Source organism: Tetrao urogallus (genome assembly GCF_951394365.1).
Source record: "Tetrao urogallus genome assembly, chromosome: 4".
Lineage (NCBI taxonomy): Eukaryota > Metazoa > Chordata > Aves > Galliformes > Phasianidae > Tetrao > Tetrao urogallus.
In genome coordinates, this window is record NC_136817.1 from 41,892,628 (window position 1) to 41,918,673 (window position 26,046).

A 26,046-nucleotide genomic window follows, 5' to 3' on the forward strand; every position below is an offset into this window, starting at 1 on the left:
TTGGATGGTTTTGCTTGTGGGGGAGCTACGAAAGGAACAGGTGAGCCCTGGGAAGGAAGGGTGCTGTTTTAATATTTATGTTTATAACTCCCCAAATCTATTTCAATTGAGAAAGAATGAAGTTAATTTCTCTCAAGTTGAAATTACTGATTGACAATGATGGTAGTCGGTCAGCCAATCCCCCTGCCTCTATCACAATCGATGAGCTTTCTCTTCTTCTGGTTTTCCCACTGTCTCCCCGTTCCTACTGGAGAGAGCAGCTGAGAGTCTAACCTTCCACAACTCAGAGACTGAAGCAGGTGACAGGTCAGTAGACTTGACAACTGTTTCCAGTGAGTTTGAACTGATAGGCTTAGTTTCAATGCAGTATAACAGTATTTGAATTGTACTGCTTGAAAATAAATACAGCTTCTCTGATGTCTGAATGCATTGGCACTCAAGGCTTCAGGAAATGGAAAGCATATATAATGGTTTTATCAACAACTTCAACAGATACACTGGAATTAGATCTGATAAGGAAGGTCACAGTTGTACAGCCCCATTTTCTTGATGAGTTTTTTGTCTTCCCTATTGAAAGCAAATCATAACCAGTCAGCAGAAATGATTTTTCTAGACTGCATTAGTGTAACTCAATTTAAAGCTTTCCATCAGTTTACTTTAATTATTTATACTTTCATCCTCCAGTTTGAGATTCAAATGGCAAATTACCTATGAATGTTAAAGCAATTATCTTGGGATTTTCTTTACGGCATCTTAATGTGTGCATCAGCATGCAAGTTTAAGTACGGATTTAAAATTCACATGTGGCTATACTGATAATCTAGTTTTGACTACTGCATAACAGAATCCTAACATACTGGATAAACTACAGCAAACATTCCATATGTTGATGGTCAATTATGTCTCCTATGGAGATAAAGATGTATTATGCCCCTATGTAGGATTTCCTACTGATCATTTAAAAAACAGTGTATTTTACACAATTCAAGCTTGCAGTTCCTTCCAAACAGAGGAATGTATCCTTCTTTTGTCTGATACACAGTCCACTAGAATCAGAAGTTTCCTTCTCAGGGAAGCATTTATCTGATCAAGTCATGTCTTTTGTGATAGTTAAATACAGTGAACTTCTCAGGAAGATCTCTTATGACATTGTTCGGAACTTCTTTCAGTATCTGAACACTTTCTGAAAGGATGGACAAAATGATTGATGAGCACAATGATTGTTTTATCACTGCCATGGAAAGATAAGTAATTTTTTTCAGTCTTCTTTCTTTCAATTGATTTCAAGTTTACAATCAACTTCACAGTGACCACCAGAAAAAGGTTTGTTTTATTTCTAACAGAATTCTTAATTGTTACTGTGTTTAAACGCATGCACTTTTGGCAAGACTACACTCAAATCTTGTCTCTATGTAAGCCAAGAAGACAAGGCTTCACAACCAAAGTAAACAAACAAGTTAATAACAATAAGTCAGTGGAAAGTATTAGCAGAGGGATTTTAGTTTTACTTGAAAGGTAGATTTCAGCATTACAGCTGATAAAATATAAATTTTATGTACTACATACAGACGATTTCAAGCTCGACAGTAAAATGTTATAATTTATCAACATTATGCATGCAGGCTGATGAATTCAAAAAACAAAAATCCTAACCATGATAGTAGAGAGTATGCGATAAAAAAAGGTCTACATGGTCCTAAAGATTGCTTTTTAGTAACTTGACTTCTTTTTCAAACTCTTCCATGCCTTACGTACTTTACTAGCTCTCAGTAAAACCAGCAACAGAATTGAAACCATGATTTTCAGTCAGGATTACCAGAATGAACCTGCCATATCATTTAAATGTGGTTGTGTCTCTTCTGCTCTTCTTCTTCTAACAAAAGACTGACAAGTGTAAAAATAATGAAGCCACTGAGGCCTTCTTTTTCCAGTCCCTTGTGTTCAGCAGGTTTCTGGAGGTAGCTGATATTCACTTTTGTGGCATAAAGAATGCTGCTTTATGCATGAGGTTATTTTACAAAAATAAGATGTACTACCCTATAAACAGCTAGCTTTAGAAAAAGTTAAACAGGGACCCACTCTTGTAAGTTGTACTGAAATCAGTCTTCCCTTCCTGTTAAATACAGGATGATAGCATTCAGCCAGCACCATTGTTCAGAGCTTTCCCCCTTCACTTCCCACCTGCAGCTGCTAAGGCAGAAGTACATTCCCACAGTGTACATGCTCCTAGTAAATTTGGGTAGGAAAGGTCTAAAACGCTTCATAGCATTCCAGTCTCCACTGATTTTTCAGATCGTCTTCTTTTATATTCCTGTTTCAGATGCTGATAAATCCGCTCTAGATTTCATCCACAAAAAATCATTTCTGGCACACCCAATGAATAAATGGTCTGCTTATTACTACATAGTACTCCATGAAAAAAACCAAATGAGTAATTGAGATCTTGATCCAACCCATGTCAAGATAACGAATGTAGTCCATAGGGGTTTGCCTGTGTCAGCACATTAGGCATTTACTGAAGTACAATAATATCAGTGCTTATGAATTTGATACAAATTACTACAACAGACTGTAATCTTTGTATTTAGGGGCAAGAAGGTAAATTACTTCATCTTATGGCTGACATTTTGTACCAACAAAACACAAAGTTAATCAGTAGCTGGGCAATTTAATTACTCAATCCAACGACTAGAAAATGTAACTTCCTGTAAACACCGTGTGCACACTGCACTTAGTAAGAATCTGAACTATTTTAACAGCAGCTAGATACAAAGATCTGGAATTTGCTGATCAGAGTGCTCATTAATCATTTTGGTAAATACAAGCAGAGAGCAAAGGCAAGCAAGGCACCAAAGATTACTGATGTATAGTAAAAGGAGGAAAAAAAAAACAGTTTCCATAAATGAGTCAAACACTGTGGAACTTCAACTAAACTTTGGATGAAGTATAAAATCTCTGTTTAGTGATAATTATAGGAAAATAGGAAATAGCTCAAATGTACAAAATTAACTACATAGCATTGTGTATCTAATTTGTCATGGAGTATTTCATGTTCAGTCTATGTTCATTAAGACAATGGTATAATTACTTCTGCAGTAATTATTTTACTATCAAAACTGCTTGGGAAATTATGAAAATGATTGAACCAATAATTACTTCACAGCCCATAAAAACACCAGCAAAACAAACCTATGCCTAAGATTCAGCATTCTGAGTAATTGAGAACACTTAGTAAATAGCCAGTTTCACTGATAATCACATTCTTTTAGTAGTTTGTTTCTCTGTACTTGGGAAAATAAAAAAAAAAAAATAGAACTGGGAGTCACGAGCTCTATGAAATCACAGAAACAAACAGTACCTAAAAATGTTTAAAATAGTTCGGAGTGAAAAAAAAAACAAACAACCCAATATCTGAATACAATTATTCAAAGCATGCTAGTAGCAACGATAATAAATTTGACGTTGAATCAACTTTGCTCTTATTATCAATAGAAAACTATAAACTTTTGTTATGTCCTTGTTGACCTTGCAAAAAATACCCTTGCTTTCCGCACTATTTGGTATACTAAGGCCACACCCAAATTCTATCAGGAATTGATTCTCTAAGTAACCTATCTTCATCTTTCTTCTTTATTCTCTCATTTTGACACCTGTATCTTCAATAAGTATGTGTAGAATTATTTCCATAAAATCACCCAACAACATCTTCAGTAATCTTTGCAAACACTGTTTTTAGCTGACTGTGGCTAGCACTGACATGTGAAAAAAAGAAAAAAAAAGAACACCACAGTTAATTGAGAGAAATATTTAAAATCAATTGTTAGAAGAGTTGGGTTAGTCCTGAGGCCACTCCCTCTGTCACAGTTTACAGTTCCATTACTAATGTCTCATAAATTTGTTGAAACACATATGTGGAGTAATGAAGACAGGCAAATTCTCAAAGGAAAGAAAAAGAACTCTCTGGATTTTACTCTGCTGGTAAAGCTGCTAAAAGTTGGTTTATTATATATATATATATATATATATATATATATATATATATATATATATATATATATAAACATCTGAAATGCAAGGTATCTGAACAAATCACAGAATCACAGAATTGTAGGGGTTGGAAGGGACCTCCAGAGATCATCGAGTTCAACCCCCCTGCCAAAGCAGGTTCCCTACACCAGGTCGCACAGGCAGGCATCCAGGCAGGTCTTGAACATCTCCAGAGAAGGAGACTCCACCACCTCCCTGGGCAGCCTGTTCCAGTGCTCCGTCACCCTCACTGTAAAGAAGTTCTTGCGCATGTTTGTGCGGAACTTCCTATGCTCCAGTTTCCAACCGTTTCCCCTTGTCCTGTCTCCATTCACCACTGAAAACAGTCTGGCCTCGCCATTCTGCCCCCCACACCTTAGATATTTATAGACCTGGATCAGGTCCCCTCTCAGTCTTCTCTTCTCAAGGCTGAACAGACCCAGTTCACTCAGCCTTTCCTCATAGGAGAGATGCTCCAGGCCCTTCACCATCTTCGTGGCCCTCCGCTGGACTCTTTCCAAGAGATCCTTGTCTTTTTTGTACTGGGGAGCCCAGAACTGCACGCAGTACTCCAGATGAGGCCTCACCAGGGCAGAGTAGAGGGGGAGGATCACCTCCCTCGACCTGCTGGACACGCTCTTTTTAATGCACCCCAGTAAGCCACTGGCCTTTTTGGCCACAAGGGCACACTGCTGGCTCATGGCCAACCTGTCATCCACCAGGACACCCAGGTCCCTCTCCGCAGAGCTCCCCTCCAGCAGCTCATCCCCCAGCCTGTACTGGTGCATGCAATTATTCCTCCCCAGATGCAAGACTCTACACTTGCTTTTGTTAAACCTCATCCGGTTTTTTTTCTGCCCAGCTCTCCAGCCTGTCCAGGTCTCGCTGAATGGCAACACAGCCTTCAGGCGTGTCAGCCAATCTTCCCAACTTCGTATCATCAGCAAACTTGCTGAGGGTGGCCATTATCCCCTCATCAAGGTCATTGATGAAGATGTTGAACAAGACCGGACCCAGCACAGACCCCTGAGGAACACCGCTAGTTACAGGCCTCCAACCGGACTCTGCACCACCAACAACGACCCTCTGTGCTCTGCCAGTCAGCCAGTTCTCAACCCACCTCACTGTCCACTCATCTATCCCACACTTCCTCAGCTTTGTTATAAGGATGTCGTGGGGGACAGTATCAAATGCCTTGCTGAAATCAAGGTAGACTACATCCACTGCTCTCCCCCTGTCCACCCAGCCAGAGACAACATCATAGAAGGCTACCAGGTTGGTCAAGCACGACCTCCCCCTTGTGAACCCGTGCTGACTATTCCTGATAACCTCCTCTTCTTCCAGTTGTCTGGAGATGACATCCAGTACAAGCTGTTCCATCACCTTTCCAGGGACAGAGGTGAGGCTAACTGGCCTATAATTGCCTGGGTCTTCCTTCCTGCCTTTTTTGAAGACCGGGGTGACGTTGGCTATCTTCCAGTCCTCAGGCACCTCCCCCATCCTCCAAGACTTCTCAAAGATGACAGAAAGCGGTTCAGCAACCACCTCTGCCAGCTCCCTCAGCACCCGTGGATGAATCCCATCGGGTCCCATGGATTTGTGAACATTGGTGTTGCCTAGGCGCTCTTGGACCACCTCTTCCCTGACAGAAGGGAGGTCTTCCGTTCCCCAGACCCTCTCACTCACCTCCAGGGTCTCAGATTCCCGAGTGGGAGCTTTTTCACTGAAAACAGAAGCAAAGAAGGCATTCAGTATCTCCGCCTTCTCAGCAACCCCTGTTACCAGAACACCCCCGTCACTTAGCAGGGGAGCCACATTCTCCCTAGTCTTCCTTTTACTGTTAATGTACTTGAAAAAACCTTTTTTATTATCCTTTATCCCCTTTGCCAGATTTAATTCCAGGCGGGCTTTAGCCTTCCTTGTCGCATCCCTGCAGACCCTGACAACATTCCTGTATTCTTCCCAAGTAGTCAGACCCTTTTTCCACATTTCATGGGCTTTCTTCTTTCCTTTGAGTTTGTGCACGAGCTCCTTGCTCATCCACACAGGTCTCCTGCCACCCTTTCCCGATTTCTTCCTCACAGGGACACCCCGATCCTGAGCTTAGAAGAAGAGCTGCTTAAATGCCCACCAGCTCTCACAGGCCCCCTTGTCTTCCAACACCCTAGCCCATGAGACAGCTCCAAGTAGGTCCCGGAAGAGATCGAAGTCGGCTCTCCTAAAGTCCAGGATAGCAATCCTACTTTTTGCTTTACTTCTTCCACTCAGGATCTTGAACTCCACCATCTCGTGGTCACTACAACCCAAGCTACCCCCGACCTTTACTTCCCTGACAAGCCCTTCTCTATTAGTGAGAATAAGGTCCAGCAGTACCCCTCTCCTCGTCGATTCCTCAACCACCTGCATCAGAAAGTTGTCTTCAACACATTGCAGGAACCGTCTGGACCGCGCATGCCTGGCCACATTGCTTTTCCAGCAAATATCTGGATGATTGAAGTCCCCCATAAGCACCAGCGCCTGGGATCGTGACGCTGCTTCCAACTGTTTGTGGAAGGCCTCATCAACCTCCTCCTCCTGATCAGGGGGCCTGTAGCACACACCCACAACGGTGTCAGCCATACCAGCCCGCCCCTTGATTCTTACCCACAAGCTCTCCACTGCTACACCACTCTCCCCCAGGTGGAGTTCAATACATTCAAGCTGCTCTCTTACATAAAGAGCAACTCCACCACCCCGCCTCACCAGCCGATCTTTCCTAAAAAGCACATAGCCCTCCATGACAACATTCCAGTCAAAGACTAATTTTGATCTTCCTGCATTAAGTTAACAAAGCATTCATCAAGACTTCTAGCTAGCAGGTACAATCATAAAAATCCAAGTTTTCATACACAGCAATGAACCTTGCTACACAAACACCCTGAAATTTAATGGGAGATTTTAAAAGTTATTAGAGATAATTAAGAATATACAATTTCAAAGAAAATATCAGAGCAGGCTTCCATGTTGCCTATTGCTTTGATGTCAAAACTGCTTTCATGCAATACAACTGCTTTTATTAACTTAGGTAAAATGCATGCTAAACAGCTTCTGTTTTGGTGCTTTCAGGGTAAGTAATAAACAATGACAGCATTAGTTGAGAACAATTTAGTAATATGACCAACTATTGAACTCTTTTTGGCATTTAATAAAATCCTACATAAACAATGAAACATATCACTGGAGGGAAGAGTAGAAAAATACACAGTACTATGAGATTTTATTTTTTTCAAATCATGAGAACTGTTTGATATTTCCTGAATAATTATATTGGTGTGTTCAAAATTAAGTAGAAAATAAGAATGTCTAATGAAAAGTTGTAGCATTTATCATTCCATAACCAGGAAGTGCCTCTCGGTCACAAGTTTTGAAATAACCCTATAGGATGCCTGAAAACTGAGCAGAATTACAATTTTTATATATGGTCTTGCTTACTATGGCAACTAAGGAATCAAAGCATTAAAGGCTGGGTTTTGATCTCAGTTATCCTGCCACATCTGAGATTATATTTATACAAATGAGACCACCTACTGGACCAGAATGTGTAAAGACCATTAAATGTCACCAGCATAAAACAGAACATCTCAATACTTAGACATAGCTCACATTACTTTGCTATTGATCTTCATCACTCAAAAATCAAGTCAATCTAACCGTTGATATGGGCACTACTTCTGACTGAATAAACTTTTCTTGATAGGAAATCAATCAATACTAATGTCATAGTGTAATTACATACACAAACTCCATTACAGTCATGCTACTCAGAGAAGTCATCATGGAAAGAAAGATACCTGCAAAAGCCATTAGACTGTGTAAAGGTGGTACTTGGCAAGTGGCTCTTAACAATCCCTCATCAACATATAAACTGTAATTTCACACATTATATATTCCAGTTCAAAAGGCATATGTGATATATAGGAATATACCTCCAATATCTTTTCTGCATCAGGACACGAGGAAGTTAAATGATTATTCTGTAGAGAAAGCTCCAATTTCTTTTAAATTTCCACTTCATTACACATACTGTGTAATGAAGAATATGACCTGAAGACTGTGGTGTTCCAAGACAGAAAGAGGAGAGGGAAAAGATTACTGCATTGGTACTTTGCTTCCCTTTTGTTTTTCCCAGCTCCTCTTTCTAAAGAGGTATAGCTGAATATTCTTATTTTTTAAACCAATACAGAAACATCTACAAATTAAAAGAAGTAATCCCTACATAAGTACTTGCAATTTTTTTTTCCTTCTCTTTTTTCTTTCTTTTTTCATTTTTATTTATTTATTTATTTTTAAGAAAGCTATCTGTAACAGCAAATTTTCTATTTTTTCCAGTGTCAAATCCCAGGATATTGCAGAAAAAAAACATAAAGATATTATTAAAAATTTCACAGGTATAAGTTTGTCCACTGGTCTCAAAATAAGATGACTAGTTAAAGCACAGATCTTCAAATGTTTTAAACAATACTCTAAAAGCAAGCTAAAATTAGATTTTTGCAGAATTAACTCTTTTGAAATGTGTGTCTATACAGTATTTTGTCTACTCCTGTAATCCAATCCGGTTGCAGAATTTTAACAAGTATCTAGGTTATTTCCATTCACATATTCAATAAAGGTAAAGAAAAAAAATCTCTTCTAGAGATAATGTACCAAAGTAATTTATTTTCTCTGCACATGACAAGCAAACAGTTGGGCACATATGGGCTGCTAAACACTCTGAGCTCTGGGACACACATAAACAATAAGTGAGCATGGCACTGTTTGTGAATTAAAGCATTAAGAAAAACAATTACAATATTTGGGGTTTTTATTTAACTTTGAATTCCATTTGTGTGCAATGAAGTAGTCCTTGTTTTATTCAAGTTCTAAAATATTAGCTCAATTGGGATTAAAAACTGCACATAGTTAAACAACAAAGATTTCCTTTGTTAGAAGTAAGCCCATTCTATTGTACAGTTACTGCCCCTTCACTTCCTCACTGAGTCATTCTCCAGTGCTATCGGAAACTCATGGAAGTTGTATGCAGCTGTATTCATTTCCTATTTCACTTCAGTCTCCAAATCAGCCACACACACAAGAAAGATACTGCTCTGAAGGCTACAAAGAGTGTAAAATGGATATAATTGAGTGAAGCATATGATTCTCCAAGAGCTACTAACATTTTATAAATTTACAAAGTTTTAATGATTGCAAGACACTGAGAAACAGAGAACAAAATCCATAGATTCAATGTTACACAATTTTTAATTGTTGTTTTAATGTTGACAGAACAAAGTTTTTATATTAAAATAGCAGTATATGGTAGGATTGTGCCTAAAAATTTAATTCAGCACAGCTTGAAGGTTGATATTAACTCTGTAATCCATGTTTTGAGGTATGATATAATTTCAGGAAGCAACCTGCCACAATTCTATATTGCCACAGGATCACTTCAGTATAAGTATTTTCAGAAACACCAGATGTTAAAAGAGAACATAGAAAAAAATTAAGAGCAAAAGTTGAATCAAGTAGTATTAAATCCTATACAAAATATATTAATATGACTAAGTCATATTAATTTCACTTTCTTGTATATATATATATATATTAAGGAACAGAGCACAGGATACAGTAGATTCCAAAATGGGCAATCACTCAGCATTTATGTAGGAAACCCCTGTGTAAGAAGGCCTTATCTAAATGGCCTAACTCCTGTTACCACCAGATTACTAATTTCCTTAGAGGAATGACTGTGGAATTCTCAAGACAATACAAAGTAAATTCTTCATAAATATGAATTGGGATATATCACAACACTCCTGTGCAGTTAGGTAGTGCAATTATTCCTGTTTTATACCAGCAAAATTGAAATATTGTGAAATGAGCACTCAAAATTAATTTGGTTAATTTCCTGTCCAGGTTATAAATTCAAGCCTAATTTTCAAAGCTATGTACCAATTCTCATACCAAGGCATAGGAAGTTATGCTTTTGCTCTCAGCATTTCTGCAAATCTGATCCCAAATTCTTACATGACACAACATTCAGTAGCTCCCTGCCTTATTTGCCATTATTGTTATCAACTTCTGAAGCCAGGGATAGTTACTAGAAAAAATATTATTTACTTTTCTTTCTCCAAGTCAAATCTACTCAATACAATAAATGTAGCATACATCCGAGGGGAGTGGAAGGAAGCACATCAATTTGGAAAAAAAAAAAAAAAAAAAAAAATTTCAGAAGAACCAGAATGTAATAAAAAAAAAAAATGGTCACAGGACAAGATAATAAAACAAATATGCAAGGGTGCTCCCTCCTATCTCTATGATATCTATGATTCTCTCTGTATCTCCTGATTAGCTCTTGCTCAGTGATACTGAGGAGAATTTGGAACTCCTTTTGCTTTGCCATTCCATTGCAGATATTACTACCTACAAGAAAGCAATACAGGCTTCTTTCAGACTCCTTATCTCAGCAATGCTTGATGCATTAGTATGACAAAGCCTGTATCACTGAGGACTAGCCATCTTTCAAATAAGGACATGGCAAAACAATAAAATCCAAATGAAAACAGATGCAGTGTTAGGCCAGAGGAATTCCTCTGACTCAAGTACTTGTGACCTTGCTAGAAGGCAATTACAGAATGTAAAAGTGAAGTTTTTTTTCTTTGTTTGTTTTCACATCCGCAATCAACAGTAAAAAATTACTGAACTACTTTCCATTATACATACCATAAAAAAGCATACACTGAGCACTGAAGAACAAATAACAGAAAATATTTACTGTTACATAATCCTTTGCTTTAGATCACTAGATGAGGGTTTTAAAGGAGCAAATCTTTCCTGATACTCCCTGCTCTTTTAAACTCCAGTTTAAAGAGGTAAGGCTAAGCATTTTAGTCCCAGCATGTGAGTTCTGAATAGATATCAGTTTCTGCCAATTCCAACTATTTATATCCAAATACATTAATACATTAGAGACTTGGATCTCTATAATTTTTGTCAATTCCTTCCATGTTCAGTTATAAGCTATTCCACAAGAAGTTAAACAAAGTTCTACTATAACTTACATAGAATAACTAAATAGTTTGGTGAGTCTTAGGTCTCACCCAATTCTGCTACCACGGGCAGGGACAAGTTGCTCAAAGGCCCCATTCAACCCAAATTTGAACACTTCCAATGATGGGGAATCCACAGACTCATCCGCAGTTGTGTTGAAGTTGATAATGAAAGTAATGAAATTCATTTACGCTCTAGTTCTTTCCTAGAAACAATATTATGGTAACTATTCCTATTACACTTAGGCAGCTTACATGGTACAGCATCTTTTTTTTTCCCTCTCCATTATATGGGAACTCCGAAACTAAAGAAAATATTTCATTTGCTTTAATTGAAGGCCAAGAATATCTAAAAAGATTACAAAATGTCATATAATGTCCTGTTGTATATTCTGTTTCAAAAAGTGAAATATCACTTCTGCATGCAAAGAAAAATGTAGTAACATTTATTTTCAATGAAGTTATTTATAAATACTTAAAATAATAAAGATATTTTCAAGTGCCAGTGAAGATTTACTGAAGACTCGGAAACAGATCACTCTAAGAAGAATGCAGATAAATGATAACACTTAGGTAAGCACCTTTTTTTTTTTTTTTTTTTTTTTTGGTAACAGATCAATAAATCAACAGTTCTTTTCACAAAAACTTCCTGTGAAAGATGAACTATTCTCCACACAGATCCATGTCAATTTCTCCACCTAAAATTTAGGCACGTTGCACAAAGGCAGTCACACACATCTTAGTTTAGATGCTAGAAATGAACTAGCTACACACAGAGAAGACATTTTACTTGATGTAAATTATAGGTAGGTTATTGCTATTTATAATCTCTATTACTCTAGTGGGTGAGAGCTCTAGCCATGCACCATAGTGTTAAATTCTATAAAAGACAGAAGAAGATGGATCCTTGACACAGAGAAGAGACAACATCATAGTATCAGCTGAAATGTATTTTTAGTCACTGACCATGTATTTTAAGAATCCAAACACTCATCTTTCCTTTACTTGGACCGAACGCCATTACAGTCCTCAATTTGCCTCTGGGGCTGCACATGCAACCAAAGCAATAAACATAACACATGTTTAACCCTCTTACTCTGCTACTTTCAATGTTATGATGGTATACAGTTAACAACTTAATTCACATTCCAGCTCTACCTCCTGTTTGACTGGAAGCTGGACTGGAATCCTGACCCTGTGAAGGTTTCTCATCTTCAGACAAACATGTTAGAGCATGATAGCTTCCAAGGTCCAAAAGGGTGACATATTTGCAAAAGCAAATGAGACAGGGTTTGTTCTCACTAATTCTAGTCAAACATATTTTATTCTAGTTAATTGAAGGAGACAAAATACATTGTATTATAACTACAACAATAACAACAGATGTCTTTTAAAGTGATTTTCAAGCTCCTTAAGAGTCCTAGTGAAAGAGCTTTTACCACTAATAAGATCTATTTGGGTGAAATGCATCTGATTTTCAGTAGACAGATGAGATATTTGGGAAGTAACAAACCTGATAACCCCAGTGATCAAAAAGAGCTTTGACTACATCAGTATCTATGGCAGATTAATAGCTTCAAACCAAACACATACAAGAAAAAAAAATACTGAGCATTAGATGATATGAAATGCAATGTCCTATGTAGTATGAAGACAACATACTTGAGCTAGCTACTTAGTTTTCATTGAACTTACTTCAGCATACTCTGGGAACACAACAGAAAACAGCAAGAGGGTTCTCCTTGGTCCATCCACCTGTTCTCTTTCCCTCCTCTCTATGTTTATTATCTTTGTCTGTCTAGCATTATAATTTTAACAATAGCAGATAACAGGGAATTTACCCACCAGTGTGATTTTAATTGCCTTTAAAGACAACATTTTCTCCTCTGCTGAATGTAAATTAGAGAAATTTGTTTTTTAGTACTTGTACCCTGCCTTAATTAATTAATGGCTTATGTATTTTCATTTGTTTTTCCCCTGTAATGCGGACCTGAGAGAAGTCCTCTGGACCACTTAGCTTAATTCTACAGTACAGTGCCATAATAAAGGCAGGTGAGAAACTCACTTGACAGAAAATCTTTATTAGCACTCTACTAAGTATTCCTCATCACTTCAACATCTAGTGTGAAGTTCCCTTAAGCTCGCTTTTTAACATAAGTGGGATCAGCAGTACTATACTGATGTGAAAAACTATGAACACAATCTGAAGATAAGTCACAATCTTCTCCTGAACAGATTTTTTTTTTCCTACAAAAAATAAAGATGCTTCTTCACCTCAAAACTATAGTGAGGCAGACATGCAAGTGTCCACACAACAAGCATGGGAAACATTACGCAACTATATGGAAAGCAGGAGATGAGATAGAAAGGATCAGAGCAAAAAGTAAAAAAAAAAAAAAAAAAAAAAAAAAAAAACCCACAAAAACATGGTATAGAAAAAATAACTACATGACACCCCACAGTAGTTGGCGAATTATATTCTAAAGTGTAAATGTAGGCAGAGCTTATGTTCACTTGCAGTTTGAGCACCAAAGCCAGTCAGTTTTTTCCAGGTAACTCTCAGGCTATTTCTGCTATTTTTAAATCAATATTTTGAGACAAGGGTTATCAAAGGAGTAGGCAAGAGTACTTTGCAAAAACAGAAAGAAAGGAATGCTAGTACATAGAACGACCAGAAAAAATTTCATTTCAGATCACGTGGGAACACACAAGGAAAAAGAAATAAAAATAGTTAGTTACTGCACTCACTTTAGGACACTGGTTTTGAATTTTTCTTGTTTTACATCTCAGGTTGCCTTTACCGTAAAAAAACATTTCTATAAGTATAGCAACTATAGGCCTTAACTATGCTAAAGGCCTTTTTTTCCTTATGTTATTTCCTGCACACCTGTTGGCAACGTCTCACAAGCAGATGCAGAACACACTGACAAAGAAATTATTGTTAAAAAAAATTCCTAATAATATACCTGTGTTTGCACTCAAGAGCTTTGCTGACGCAGCAACTGCAGCTTATATAGCATGCAATTCTTTTACACTCTGAGCTAAAACCATGAAAGTTGGGAGGTGGTGTCGATCTGCCTGAGGGTAGCAGAGGGATCTAGATAAGCTGGATCGCTGGGCAGAGGTGAATGGGATGAGGTTTAACAAGGCCAAGTGTCGGGTCCTGCACTTTGGCCACAATAATCCCATGCAGCGTTACAGGCTTGGGGATGAGTGGTTAGATAACTGTGAAGAGGAAAGGGACCTGGGGGTGTTGGTTGATGCTCAGCTGAACATGAGCTGACAGTGTGCCCAGGTGGCCAAGAGGGCCAATGGCATACTGGCCTGCATTAGAAATAGTGTGGCCAGCAGGAGCAGGGAGGTGATCATCCCCCTCTACTCAGCACTGGTGACACTGCACCTCGAGTATTGTTTTCAGTTTTGGGCTCCTCACTACAAGAAAGATATTGAGGCCCTGGAACGTGTCCAGAGAAGGGCAACGAAACTGGTGAGGGGTCTGGAGCACAAACCTTATGAGGAGCGGCTGAGGGAGCTGGGATTGTTCAGTCTGGAGAAGAGGAGGCTCAGGGGAGACCTCATTGCACTTTACAACTTCCTGAAGGGAGGCTGTGGTGTAAAAGGGTCTGGCCTTCTCCCAGGCAAATAGTAGGACCTGAGGAAATGGCCAGAAGTTGTGCCAGAGGAGGTTTAGGTTGGACATTAGGAGAAACTTTTTCTCTCAGAGGGTGGTCAGGCACTGGAATGGCTGCCCAGGGAGGTGGTGGAGTCACCATTCCTGGTTCAAGAGGCGCCTGGATGAGGAGCTATGAAATATGGTTTAAAAGTAGCTTGTGGTACTGGAAATGGGAGGGTGGTTGGACTAGATGATCTTGTAGGTCGTTTCCGACCTTGAGATTCTATGATTCTATGAAACATAATGAAGTCTAGTGTAAACCCAATCTTCAAAACATGCTTCTTACTCACTGGGTTTTGTTGCTCATTTAAATCTCCTGAAATTCTAACCATGAGCAACAGCTAAATGAATGTGGCATTTTTCTGCCTTTCCACATACAGCCTTTAGTCTAAAAGTCTCTGGATTCTGAGAAGTTTCTGACTGAATCTCCTGTAATTTGTACTCAGCATAGGGAGCAAGTGCAACATATAAAAAGATAAGCTGTGTCCTACCTAGCCAGGAACCTCTTTTTTAATATTATGGAAGATGTGTGTAAATAACATCCAGTTAATAAATGGCTTGCACTGTCTTGTCCAACATTAACTGGAGGGGACAGGGGCAGGAACTGGCTTAAAAGCTGTGCATGCAAACTGGAAGACAGAGATTGCTAAAAACAGTTTTGATAAAGCTAAGCTAAAAAATTCCAAGAGCATATTTACTGCACTAGAAATCCAAATGGACATTGACCAGTTTAAACCTGAGCTACTCTGACCTAAACCACCTCAAAAAGGGGCGGTGTGCAGAAGTTAAATTCTCTGAACAAACTGTTTTACTTACTCTCAGATACACTTACTGATTTGTATCATTTACTGGTACAAAGTTAGCAGGTATCTCTGCAACTACCTGAGGCCTGGCAACAATGTTAAACCAGAGACATAATCTTGCCCATTTCATGAATTTACGCAAAAACATTGATTCACTCATATTTAAAATACTGTACTGTACTTACCAGTTTTGGGGTTTATTGAAAAGAATCCCTGTGGATTTCCACTTGTTATCTTGTATGTTAATTTTTCACTTGAGCTAGAATCTGGATCAAATGCCTCAATTTGAATGACGGACATATCCTTAGGTGAATTTTCCATGACTTCTGGGTAATAAACTGGTTCTGTTGTCTGAGGAGCATTATCGTTAACATCCCCAACTTCTATGTAGATTTCAATGAAAGACGATAAAGGCACAACACCTTGATCTGTTGCATAAACAGTCAACCAGTAATGTGAAGTAGTCTCACGATCCAGGTGATCAGCAGTCTCAATAATGCCTGTTTTAACCGTAGGAGAAAGAAAGACAAAATGATCAGTACACAGAAGTGTGTAGAAACAGAGAAAACAACAAGCTTAAAAAGAAGAAAAAAACAAAAACAAAAACAACAAAAAAAAACCCAGACAAATCAGAAAGTTCAAAAGAACTGACATTGATACTACAGACTCAGTTAATATATAGATACAAATATGAAAACTAACCTGAAATCACAAAATAACAATCGCTATAGCAGTTTTCAGCAATTATATATTACAGAAATTAAACAATATACTACCATCCTTTGAGATTTATTAGATCAATTAACACTATTCAAAAAAGCTATTTTGCCTAAAAGATAAAATATAATGAATAATTTGGGACTTGAATGCCCCTCTTTCTTCATCATTGATTATAATGAATTTTATACCATATTAAACTATCTGATTTGGTTGCCAAACTCTTTAACTGTTTACCATTATGCATATTAAAGAGCAGCTACTTAAATGTAAAATATTCTTATCTACATGCCTAAATGAATTACTTAACTGAGTTTTCATAATACGTGTAACTATTCAGGTTCACACTGAAATCTCACAGAGAAGTTAGATCTGAAATTAACCTTCATATCATTAAAACCAACCACTGTCTGCCATTATTTTGTCAATAAAAAGCAATACTTAGCTCAATTTTACACCCATGAAATGAACTTTAATTTAAGGAACAGCTAGAGAATTCACAAACCTCACACTGGAATTAGTCTGAACCAAAACTAAATAAATCAGGAGGGACTTCAGTTTTTATCCACTAGGAAACTCAGCTAAGGAAACTCAGATCTACTTTTAAAAACATCTTTCTCTACAAAGTATTCTCATAACATGTGTTATATATAAAAAAAGTAATGACATGGCATGAATTTGACAGGGGGTTAATACGTATTCATAGAGCCATGACACCATAGAAGTTTGCGTTTTCCTTTTCTTGATCCAGTTGTTCTTACATGTTGTCCTATCTGAGATGTTTTCCAAATGGAAGCTACTGAACCTGATACATAACAGGAAATATGGGCAGAGTAATACCTTGCAGCCATTTGCTGTGCTCATCTCAAAAGGCTCTGGCATAGCTCTGGTTAATTTATTTATCATACTCACACACAGCAGGCCTAATTAGTAAAGGAGCCCAGATGAGTCAAAACATCATGGCTCCAGGACTCTAGATATATTCACAATGTGACTTTGTGTGATGCAGCCCTTGACCTGAGCTAATCTTCTCTCCCCATCACACATACAGTCAGTAAAACAGGACCTCAAAAAACTATGCCACTACACTTTTACAACTACACTTTCTTTCCTCAGGAAAGAAACTAACTATAGTTAGTTAGTTTCATGCACCACAGACACTTTTTTTATTATGCAATATTTAAGATCAGCAAAATGAGATAAATATTGAGGAATCACTCCTTTGCTCATTACTTTCCTTGCTCTGTGGGAAGCAGCATAAAGGTTTGATGGACATCATCCTACATTTTAAGCTGTCAATAAGATTTCAGAAGGGCTGCAGGGCATAGCACTTAATACCTAACGCTGCAGTACAGCCGTGTATAGCATTTGCAGCAGCACAGCATTGCAGAACTACCACCAGGTGTCAGTGTGGAAATTGCTTTTGTATAGTCTCAAACCGGAACTGGGATAAAAAGGAGGGGCAGGTAATACTGCAATTTGAAAATATACAGGCATTACACAGTCTGTAACAGCTTTCTTGAAAGCAAACTGATGGCTTTGTAATTTTCTTCTTTGCAGATGAACACCAGAAAACAGATCTAGTCATTCATTTTAAGGACACTTACATCTTACAGTCCCAATCTCTCCCCTTCAGAATTCGTAATTTTTGATGGCAGTCTTGTTACAAAAAAATAAATCCACTAAAGCCGCTAGGTTTGTGCTGTGGCTACTTGCACAGTTTCTTATGCTAACGTAAAGAATAAATTTAAATAGGATACCACAAATCTGTTCTTTCAAAAAAGGAGTTATGTGGACTCTGTTTTCGTAACTCTACACTGCACCTTTTGCATGTCTCTGCTTCAGCCAAAAGACTTGCCTGGTAGTAAAAACACGTGTGAATTATTCTGACCTCACCTGTAAACCTAATGCTGGATATGGTACAAAAGCATTTCAGCTTCAATGTGGGTAGATTCCCTGCATTCCTCAGAACATTTTGTAAAACCTTCATGTCCTACCAAACACCAGACTGGCTGTTGTAATTCCCTCTTAGCAGGGCTCCCATTAATGCTGCTCTATTGCTTGTGATCTGTGCAGAACACAGTGGGCATGATTATGTGCTGCACTGAGCAACCATTATCATTTTACACCTGTGCTGCATTGCTAACACTATCTACATCAGAAGTGGCAGATTCATTTTAAGATAGCTTTGTCTGATTTTAAAGAAACAGAAAGGGAGACACTCGTGGTATTGGAGTACTCCTGCAATCTTCCCAACTGGCAGTTTCTACTATCTTAGTTATCTGAGCCTACCTCAAGTCAAATAAATAAATAAATAAATAAGCAAATCCAACCAATTTTGCCTTTGCGAATTGTCACATCTCAAGTGTGCATACCCAAAAAGGGCAAAGGGGAAGAAAAATAAAGAGTACAACACCAAAACAAGTATTTCAAGAAGAAATTTGTAAAAACATCATGGGGATGAAAAGGCAGTGCCGTACAACAGAGCAAACATGGCCAGCTTTATTTATCACTTCACTTCTCATTTCACATTAGACTTGCATGTCTGCTGTTATTGCTGTGTATTTTATACTGACTTTTGCAGAAATGTCCAATGAAAGGCCTTTTATCTGTCTGACCACCAGATCACTGAATAAATCATATTATACAGATGTTTATCCAATAGGGGAGCTCTAATACTCAAACATTTCCCATTTTCTACAGGGCCACCCATACTCCCTGCATGAATAGAAACAACATGAAATGTTTTCCACTAAAATTACTCTCCCATTTTTATCATGTTTCTCACTCAACAAATACAACTATTAGATGAACAATTTTTTTTTTTCTGTATGCTCTGCTCACTATAATCCCAATCTACAAGAAAAAAACTAGGCAAAACATTTTATGACCATTCAGACATACAAAAGATGCCTATGTAACTGTTTACATTTAATGCTTATTAACAGATTAATTCCTGAACAAACTTTTCCTACAAATGAAGACTACTTTAAAAAAAAAAAAAAAAAAAAAAAAAAAAAGTAATAATAATAATCATCATCATTCATCCCACTTACAGTTTAAAACGGATATACTGGACAGCTGTGTATGCAAGCTAGAAAATTTATTTGACATTACGCATAGTAAGGGGATTATTATGACAATATTATGAATGAAGACTCAAGATAACATTCCTCCAGTATAAAAGCCACGTCAAAGAGTTTCCCCTCTGTGCTCACCTGCTGAGGAGTGATGGAGTTCCCCCACATATATTTCTCCCACATTACTCACAGCTCCCAGAGCAGACAGGGATGGGATGAGTGCACTAACAGTGACTCAGCTCTCTTCATTTTGCTGCTGCCCAGCAACAAAATGGAGCAGGGTACTGAGCCAGTGCACAAACCCGAGCAGAGGTTGTACAGGGTGGGGGGCAGTCAGTGAGTACCAAAACCTGAATTTCTTGAGGTCTTGCAGCAGCACTTTTGCCAGAAAGCACGAACGTGGATTTTCCTTACCCCTCTAACTAACGTACAAGCTGACCTTACATCAGCCATTACAAAACACCATCCTTTTCTCATTACTTCAACTGAAGTCATTCCTGCTTCAGCAAGTTTAACACTAAATCGTTCCTGATTTTGCCTATGGGAACACTTGCAGCTTCATCTTTGACTTCTACGCAACAACAATGAATACAAATGTATGTAAACTTCAGTAGTGTACCTTTTAAAAAAATAAGAACAAAGACGACTATTTTTTTTCTTTTCACTATGATGATGATACTTCCACCCACTCACAGGTCGAGAACTAGTTCTTAAAGTATTACTCGTCTACCAACTTAGTCCTTTTGCAAGCTTTAACTTACAGCAGCCTATTTTTATATTTTTTCATGCTTTTACAGCATGAAGCTATGAAAGCCAATACTGATAGAATTCACGAAGTCACTGGCTTGTAGCTCTAGTGGTTCTCAAGACAGAGAACAGGAAACTGATGGGAACTCAAACATCAAAAAACTAATAAATCAATCCAAGAAAGAGTTCATTTGTTTTAATCTTGCACTCAGCCAGAGCCTTTAGGTATCAGCAAGATGCTAATCAGCATCATCAATTTCAGCAGCATGATTTGGCTTCTAAGAAGTATTTTCACTTTTTTCTTCCAGTGGCACAAAGCACATTTAGGGAATACAGCTTAAGTATTTTTATTATGTATTCAGTATGTTGGAGGTTCTTTCTCTAACTCTTCTCCCATTCAAAGAAGAAATCTTTAGTCAGCAAATTTCCCGTTCTCTACACTGAGGCAAATTGGTAATTCCAACTTTTACAAACCATTTGCTTTTTATGTAGCAAGACAAGTAGATAAATCTCCCACAGAGCACCACTAGAGAACCTTCAACATACGTGGCAATCCCGAAGACCTGTAAATATTATTGGTCATAAAATATGATGAAATGAGTATTCCAAAAATATTTTCACTTGGTTAGATATGCAATCTTTAAGCTTTTCAGGTGCTTAGATAAAAATATTTTTATTCATCAGTCATTAACCACCAGAGGGGAGAACAAAAGAGCTCTGATGAAATGTTTCTCAATCATCTATAAGAGAACATCAGAGCTGACTTCACAATCTTCATATGTCTAAAATTTTAGACTAGCTATTCTTACCATTTGATACAATAGGGTTTTTCTATTGATTTCATTAAAAGAAGGTGAAAGTCCTGAACAAATACAATATAATACAAGCAAGACAGAAGTCAGTAGGGAGCAAGAGGCTGGTTTAAGAACATGGCTATTGGGCTAAGACTGGAACATTAAATCCAACCTTGCCAGAAACTAACACTACTTCCAATTTTAATCCCATAGCCCAAATCACTACAACCAAAGTCACTCTTAAAACAAAAATAAACATATAAATCCATCTCAAATCTGATAGTCTTGCATAAGCCAATTCTATCTAATTAACAAACACTCAAACTGTAATACCCCCAATTCCAAGGGATGATCCTCCTTAAGTGTGCTTATCCATGAGAACTCTCATTAACAATATTAATGATTCTATAATGGAAATCAAAACCTGCAATCATTTCTCAGCAAAGCATGAAAACGCAGTTTAGTCGAATTTGCCCTGGGAATGACAGCTAAAACAAACTAAGAGAAATCCCTGGCCTGGAACACGGTTCTTGAAATCTGATTACAAACTTAGCTAATCTGAATTCTAATAAGCTGGGCAAATAAAAAAGCTTCTTCAGCTGCTTTAAAAGACATCTCCAGGGTAAAAAGAAAAATAATTTAACAAAAGTTAAAACACAGGTTTTGATCAAATATGACCATCAATGAATGACCAATACAGGCTAAAGACTCACAAATAAGCAGATACATATTGTTGCAACCACAGGCATACTGTCCCTCAGTGGCAGCAGCCTGTGTACACATCAACAGTCTGTAACTTTGTCTTGAGGTCTGACCAAACTATAAATCACTGGAATAGAAGTTAGCAGTAAGGTCTATATGATCTTTTCAATTAAAAACAGAATGAGGGGTGATAAACAGCTTAGCACATACTGCTGCTTACCACCTGAATCTCTCCTGCATTTGTATAGGCTGCACATATTTTCCAGAAAGTTACTGGTATTTATGAAATCAATTTTTATGCAGACAAAAGTCCAAAGAATCCCATCCTCCAGAAGTCCACAGGTTTTCTAGTCAAGTTTCTGCTTTAACTTCTGTGAAACTTTGCAGAGTTGCTTTAAAACAATGAAATACATCACATCAGACTGTATAAATTCAAAGGTTGTAGCAGATCTGATAGAAATAATATTAAGAAAAAAGAAAAAAAAAAAAAAAAAGGAACAGCATCTGGTATAGATGACACAGTGCTTATTTGCTTCCCAGCAGTCCCTAGAGGACTCAAAGAGAAACATCCATACTCTTTTGTCCTCCATTTCCCCTTGAGTAACTTCTAGAGGCATAGTCAAAGCAGGACAACTGGCAAGTATAATACTGTATAATACATATGTTCTCTCCCTCCTTCCTTAACTCCTTCACAGTTATTTGGGGGGGTACGAAAAAAAAAAAAAAAAATCCACAAGCCTTAACAGCTACAGCACACACTCACAGAAGACTGGAGCATACTAATTATACCAGTCTGTAGTACCTGGTATACATTGTGATTCTAGCACTAATTATGACCAGTGACATACCTCAGATTCTTTCCACTTTTAAAACAATTTTTCAAAAGTCCTCCCGTCAGTTTATCTATATTCCTGATGGACCAGATAACCTCTGGCCATCACTACAGTCCAACACTGGGAAACACCATAAAGAAGTAGCCAAGTATAGGCATATATACTGCCAAGCAGCACCATGCACCACAGGGCATTCTGCCACTCTGCAAAGAAAAAAGTTTTGAAATAGGGAACACTCTGAATTCCCAAGTAAAAAACCCTGTACTTTCTCTGTGGCTGCTGTAACTCAGGCCTCTACCAAGCACCAGTTTGTGAGGAACAACTGAGCCCCACTACTACAGCTCTTCTAAAACAGCATCCAACGCCAATAAAATTTAATATTATTTGATCAGACAAATAATAATGATTTAACAAAACCAAAACAAACAAAGACAAGACTATAAAACATTGGTCTTTGTACTAAATAAATCAACTGCCTTGAAGCACTAAAGATTTCACATATGCCCTGTCACAAGAGACAAGGAACTAGTCAGCACTTAAAATGTCAGTTGAAAAGACCAAAATCTCCATCCTGTGAACTTGAAACAATCTCCTTCTTTAGAAGGAATGGAATGAGATTCCTTTTGCAGAAGTGAAATGTCAGCTCGTCCACTGTATAAACACGGCAGCATGCCAGGAGAGGCTCTGCACTCTGAGTCGTGAAATACTAAAGACCTGCGGCTGGCAGAGTGAACTTTTAAAAATGATACACAATCTCTCTCTTTTAGGAGAACTATTTTGATAAATAAACAGTGCTGGAAAAGTGCTAGCCCTTCTTACCTGCTTCACACACACACACTTAGATCAGGAAGCATTACTTGTTTATGCTTCTACAGAAGTGCAACAGCCACTGAGAGAAAAATGATTTACTCTTGAACTTCAGAGCAATTTAAAACTTATTACTGACAATGCAAACGCTTCACACATCACACTTCTTGCATCTGAATCGCACTACAAGCTACACTGTATTGTTTCAGAATACAAATCGTCCTTGGTTGCAGCTCTAAGAAAAAGGAGAAAGGGTGAGCAGCTACTGCTTGGCTTTGACTCACACATGAACGAGAGACGAGAGAGAAGTGTTCACTGCTCTTCTCTCTTCTCCAAGAGCATCTAATTAAGCACACAGCAAGACTGTAACCTAGCAACAAGCCTTCAATATTGCATCTTGCATAACTCATGAAGAATTCAAATTACTTGTTTGCAAATATACCTGAGGAATATGAATATTCATTGTTAAAATCTCTATTTAGTTTGAAATAGCTTCATTATTTCTTTTCAACAACTCAGAGATTCTTTTATTTTGCCTGAGTAAATCTGAACCTCAAGTTACATTCTGATTTCTCTTCTAAGTAACATTATGATGTTACCTTTCATAAGTACCTTGGTTAGCCCTACTTCAATGTTCTCTGAACAGCAATAATAACAGTAATTTAAAGAAACAAACAAACAAAAAACAACAAAAAAGCCAATGTTCCCAACCAACAAACCTTGAAAAATTTCACAAAAAGTTATGTTTGCAGGCTACAGAGTTAAGGTTTTCATGTGCACCCTGAAAGTCCTTAAGTAATATCCACTAGCAACTATCATCACCATAATTACTTTTTTTAGTATTTACAGCTGGTTACATCTCCATATTTTACATGTTTACTTCTAGTAAGTTTCCATACAGTGGTCTTACTCCATTTTTTAAAACCATGTTTTTTCTTTTTTTATAACTACTAGTTCTTTATAGTTACTGAAGACAAATAATGACAAAACAAAGCTTACAATTTTTGCTTCAGAGAACCATCTGAAAAAAATCTCTTCCAGGAATCGCTAGGGAATAAAACGACTAAAAATAAGCTAAAATTAATATGCTGGAATCACAAGCCTTTTGTCACTTTTTATAAAGGCAGACCCAGAAAACTGAATGAAATTTCCATATTTATAGTTCTTTGGAAAAGAAAGCTCTTTTCATTTCATGTTGTGTCTTGTATATTAGCAGCTGAAAAAATCATGCTTAGACAGCAGTGTTAAATGGAAAGCAACTCTGTTACTGTTCCAAGGACAAATGGCTCATTTTCTATCATAAATCACTGCTTAGGAAGTTTCAAGTAAGTTCTCACTAGCAGTATTAGCAAGCTGATGTAACTGCAATGAATTTGCACAAGTTCTTTAACTAGTAGATGACATTTCCCTGTGGAGCTGCAAGAATGTCAAGCAAGTCATGTCCACCAATGCTTGCTCTCTTCCCAGGGACCAGTTACTCCAAGTTGAAAGAGGTTAAAGGGAAAGAATATCTCAGTAGATCTTACAGGTCTCCAAAGTATGCAGAATTTATGATACAGAAAGCATTATAATCAGCACTAGAACGGATCTGAGATTTTATCAGAACAAAGCCAAATTGAACGTAAGCCTGAATCATAGTAAATGTTATGTTTTTTTCACAAAATCATGAAAGTTATGATTTCAGAATTCTGAACTGGTTTGCATCTCAAATTTAAGTCCACTGAACTTACATGTAACAAAAAGTATAACCAAATCTAATTAACTTAAGTAATTCTGATATGAGTACAAGCTTCCAAAAATCCCAAATTGCACGATGTAACCTACTGCATTAAAAATAAAACCGTTTCTGCATATGACACTAATGCAACAACAGAGACTACCTTTTGGGACACTCAAACATTATTAGTGTCATGTCAAAGTTGGCAGACTCACCTTTGCAAACGCATAGAAATTACCAATGCATTCATACAAAAAAAAAAAAAAAAAAAAAAAAAAATTTCTAGGACAAAAACTTGGCATCCAGACAAGCCTAGCATATGGTCAAACCCAGGACTTGACATAAAACTTAAAGGACAGAACAGTTTATGCATCACTTCTGAACTCTGAACAGATGGCAGTAATTTGAATTGTGTTAAGGGGAGAAAAAGGGTCACAGCTGATTTTCACCACATGCAGCTTACAAACAAGATAGATACAGATATTTGAAAATAGAAATACAGAATGACCAATAGCTAAGAGCAGCTATCAGTTAACCAAGCACCTAAAGATAGTACAAAGAGCTAGGAGAAAAGATATGCATAGTTAAAGCTCTGCAGCAAACACAGAATGTATTTTATACCATTAAGAACACAGATTTTGCACATCCCAGTAAAGCTGGCAAACCAGAACAAATTAGGGTCCAAAAGAAAGAGTTATAAATAATTAGACCTTGTAACATTTTGGCTTGCAATTCCTGCCACATAGCTCTCAGTACATTTGTGCAAAAACAAGCCAAATGAACTGAAAACAGTACTTAGTCTGGTTATAAAGGAGAGAAAAAGTTCTAAAAACATGTTCTTAAAGTTACCTATGTAAAAGATTATGAACAGAAATTATGATTTGATACTACGTACACTGGGCTAAGAGTAATAATACGCTAATATTGAACTTTCAGGAAGTCATGGGGTGGTGAGGGGGAATTTCCGCAATTAGAAGATCCCTGATGGGATTGCCTTAGAACTCAACTGATTACTTCCAGTTCAGAAACTCTTTTGGGACAATGGCAGACAGCGCCTATTGTCAGCCTCACTTACGGTTATTT

At 37.6% G+C, this 26,046-nt stretch overlaps 1 protein-coding gene across 1 annotated transcript in view; it reads right to left on the reverse strand.

The window, feature by feature from the left end:
- Window positions 1-26,046, reverse strand: part of FAT1 (FAT atypical cadherin 1) — a gene marked incomplete at both ends in the record, with an annotated part of 98,028 nt that overhangs the window by 55,051 nt on the left and 16,931 nt on the right. Inside the window, one exon of the mRNA XM_079534390.1 lies at window positions 15,752-16,066. Within this exon, the coding sequence (XP_079390516.1) occupies window positions 15,752-16,066 (315 nt within the window). The remainder of the gene's footprint in view (window positions 1-15,751; window positions 16,067-26,046) is intronic.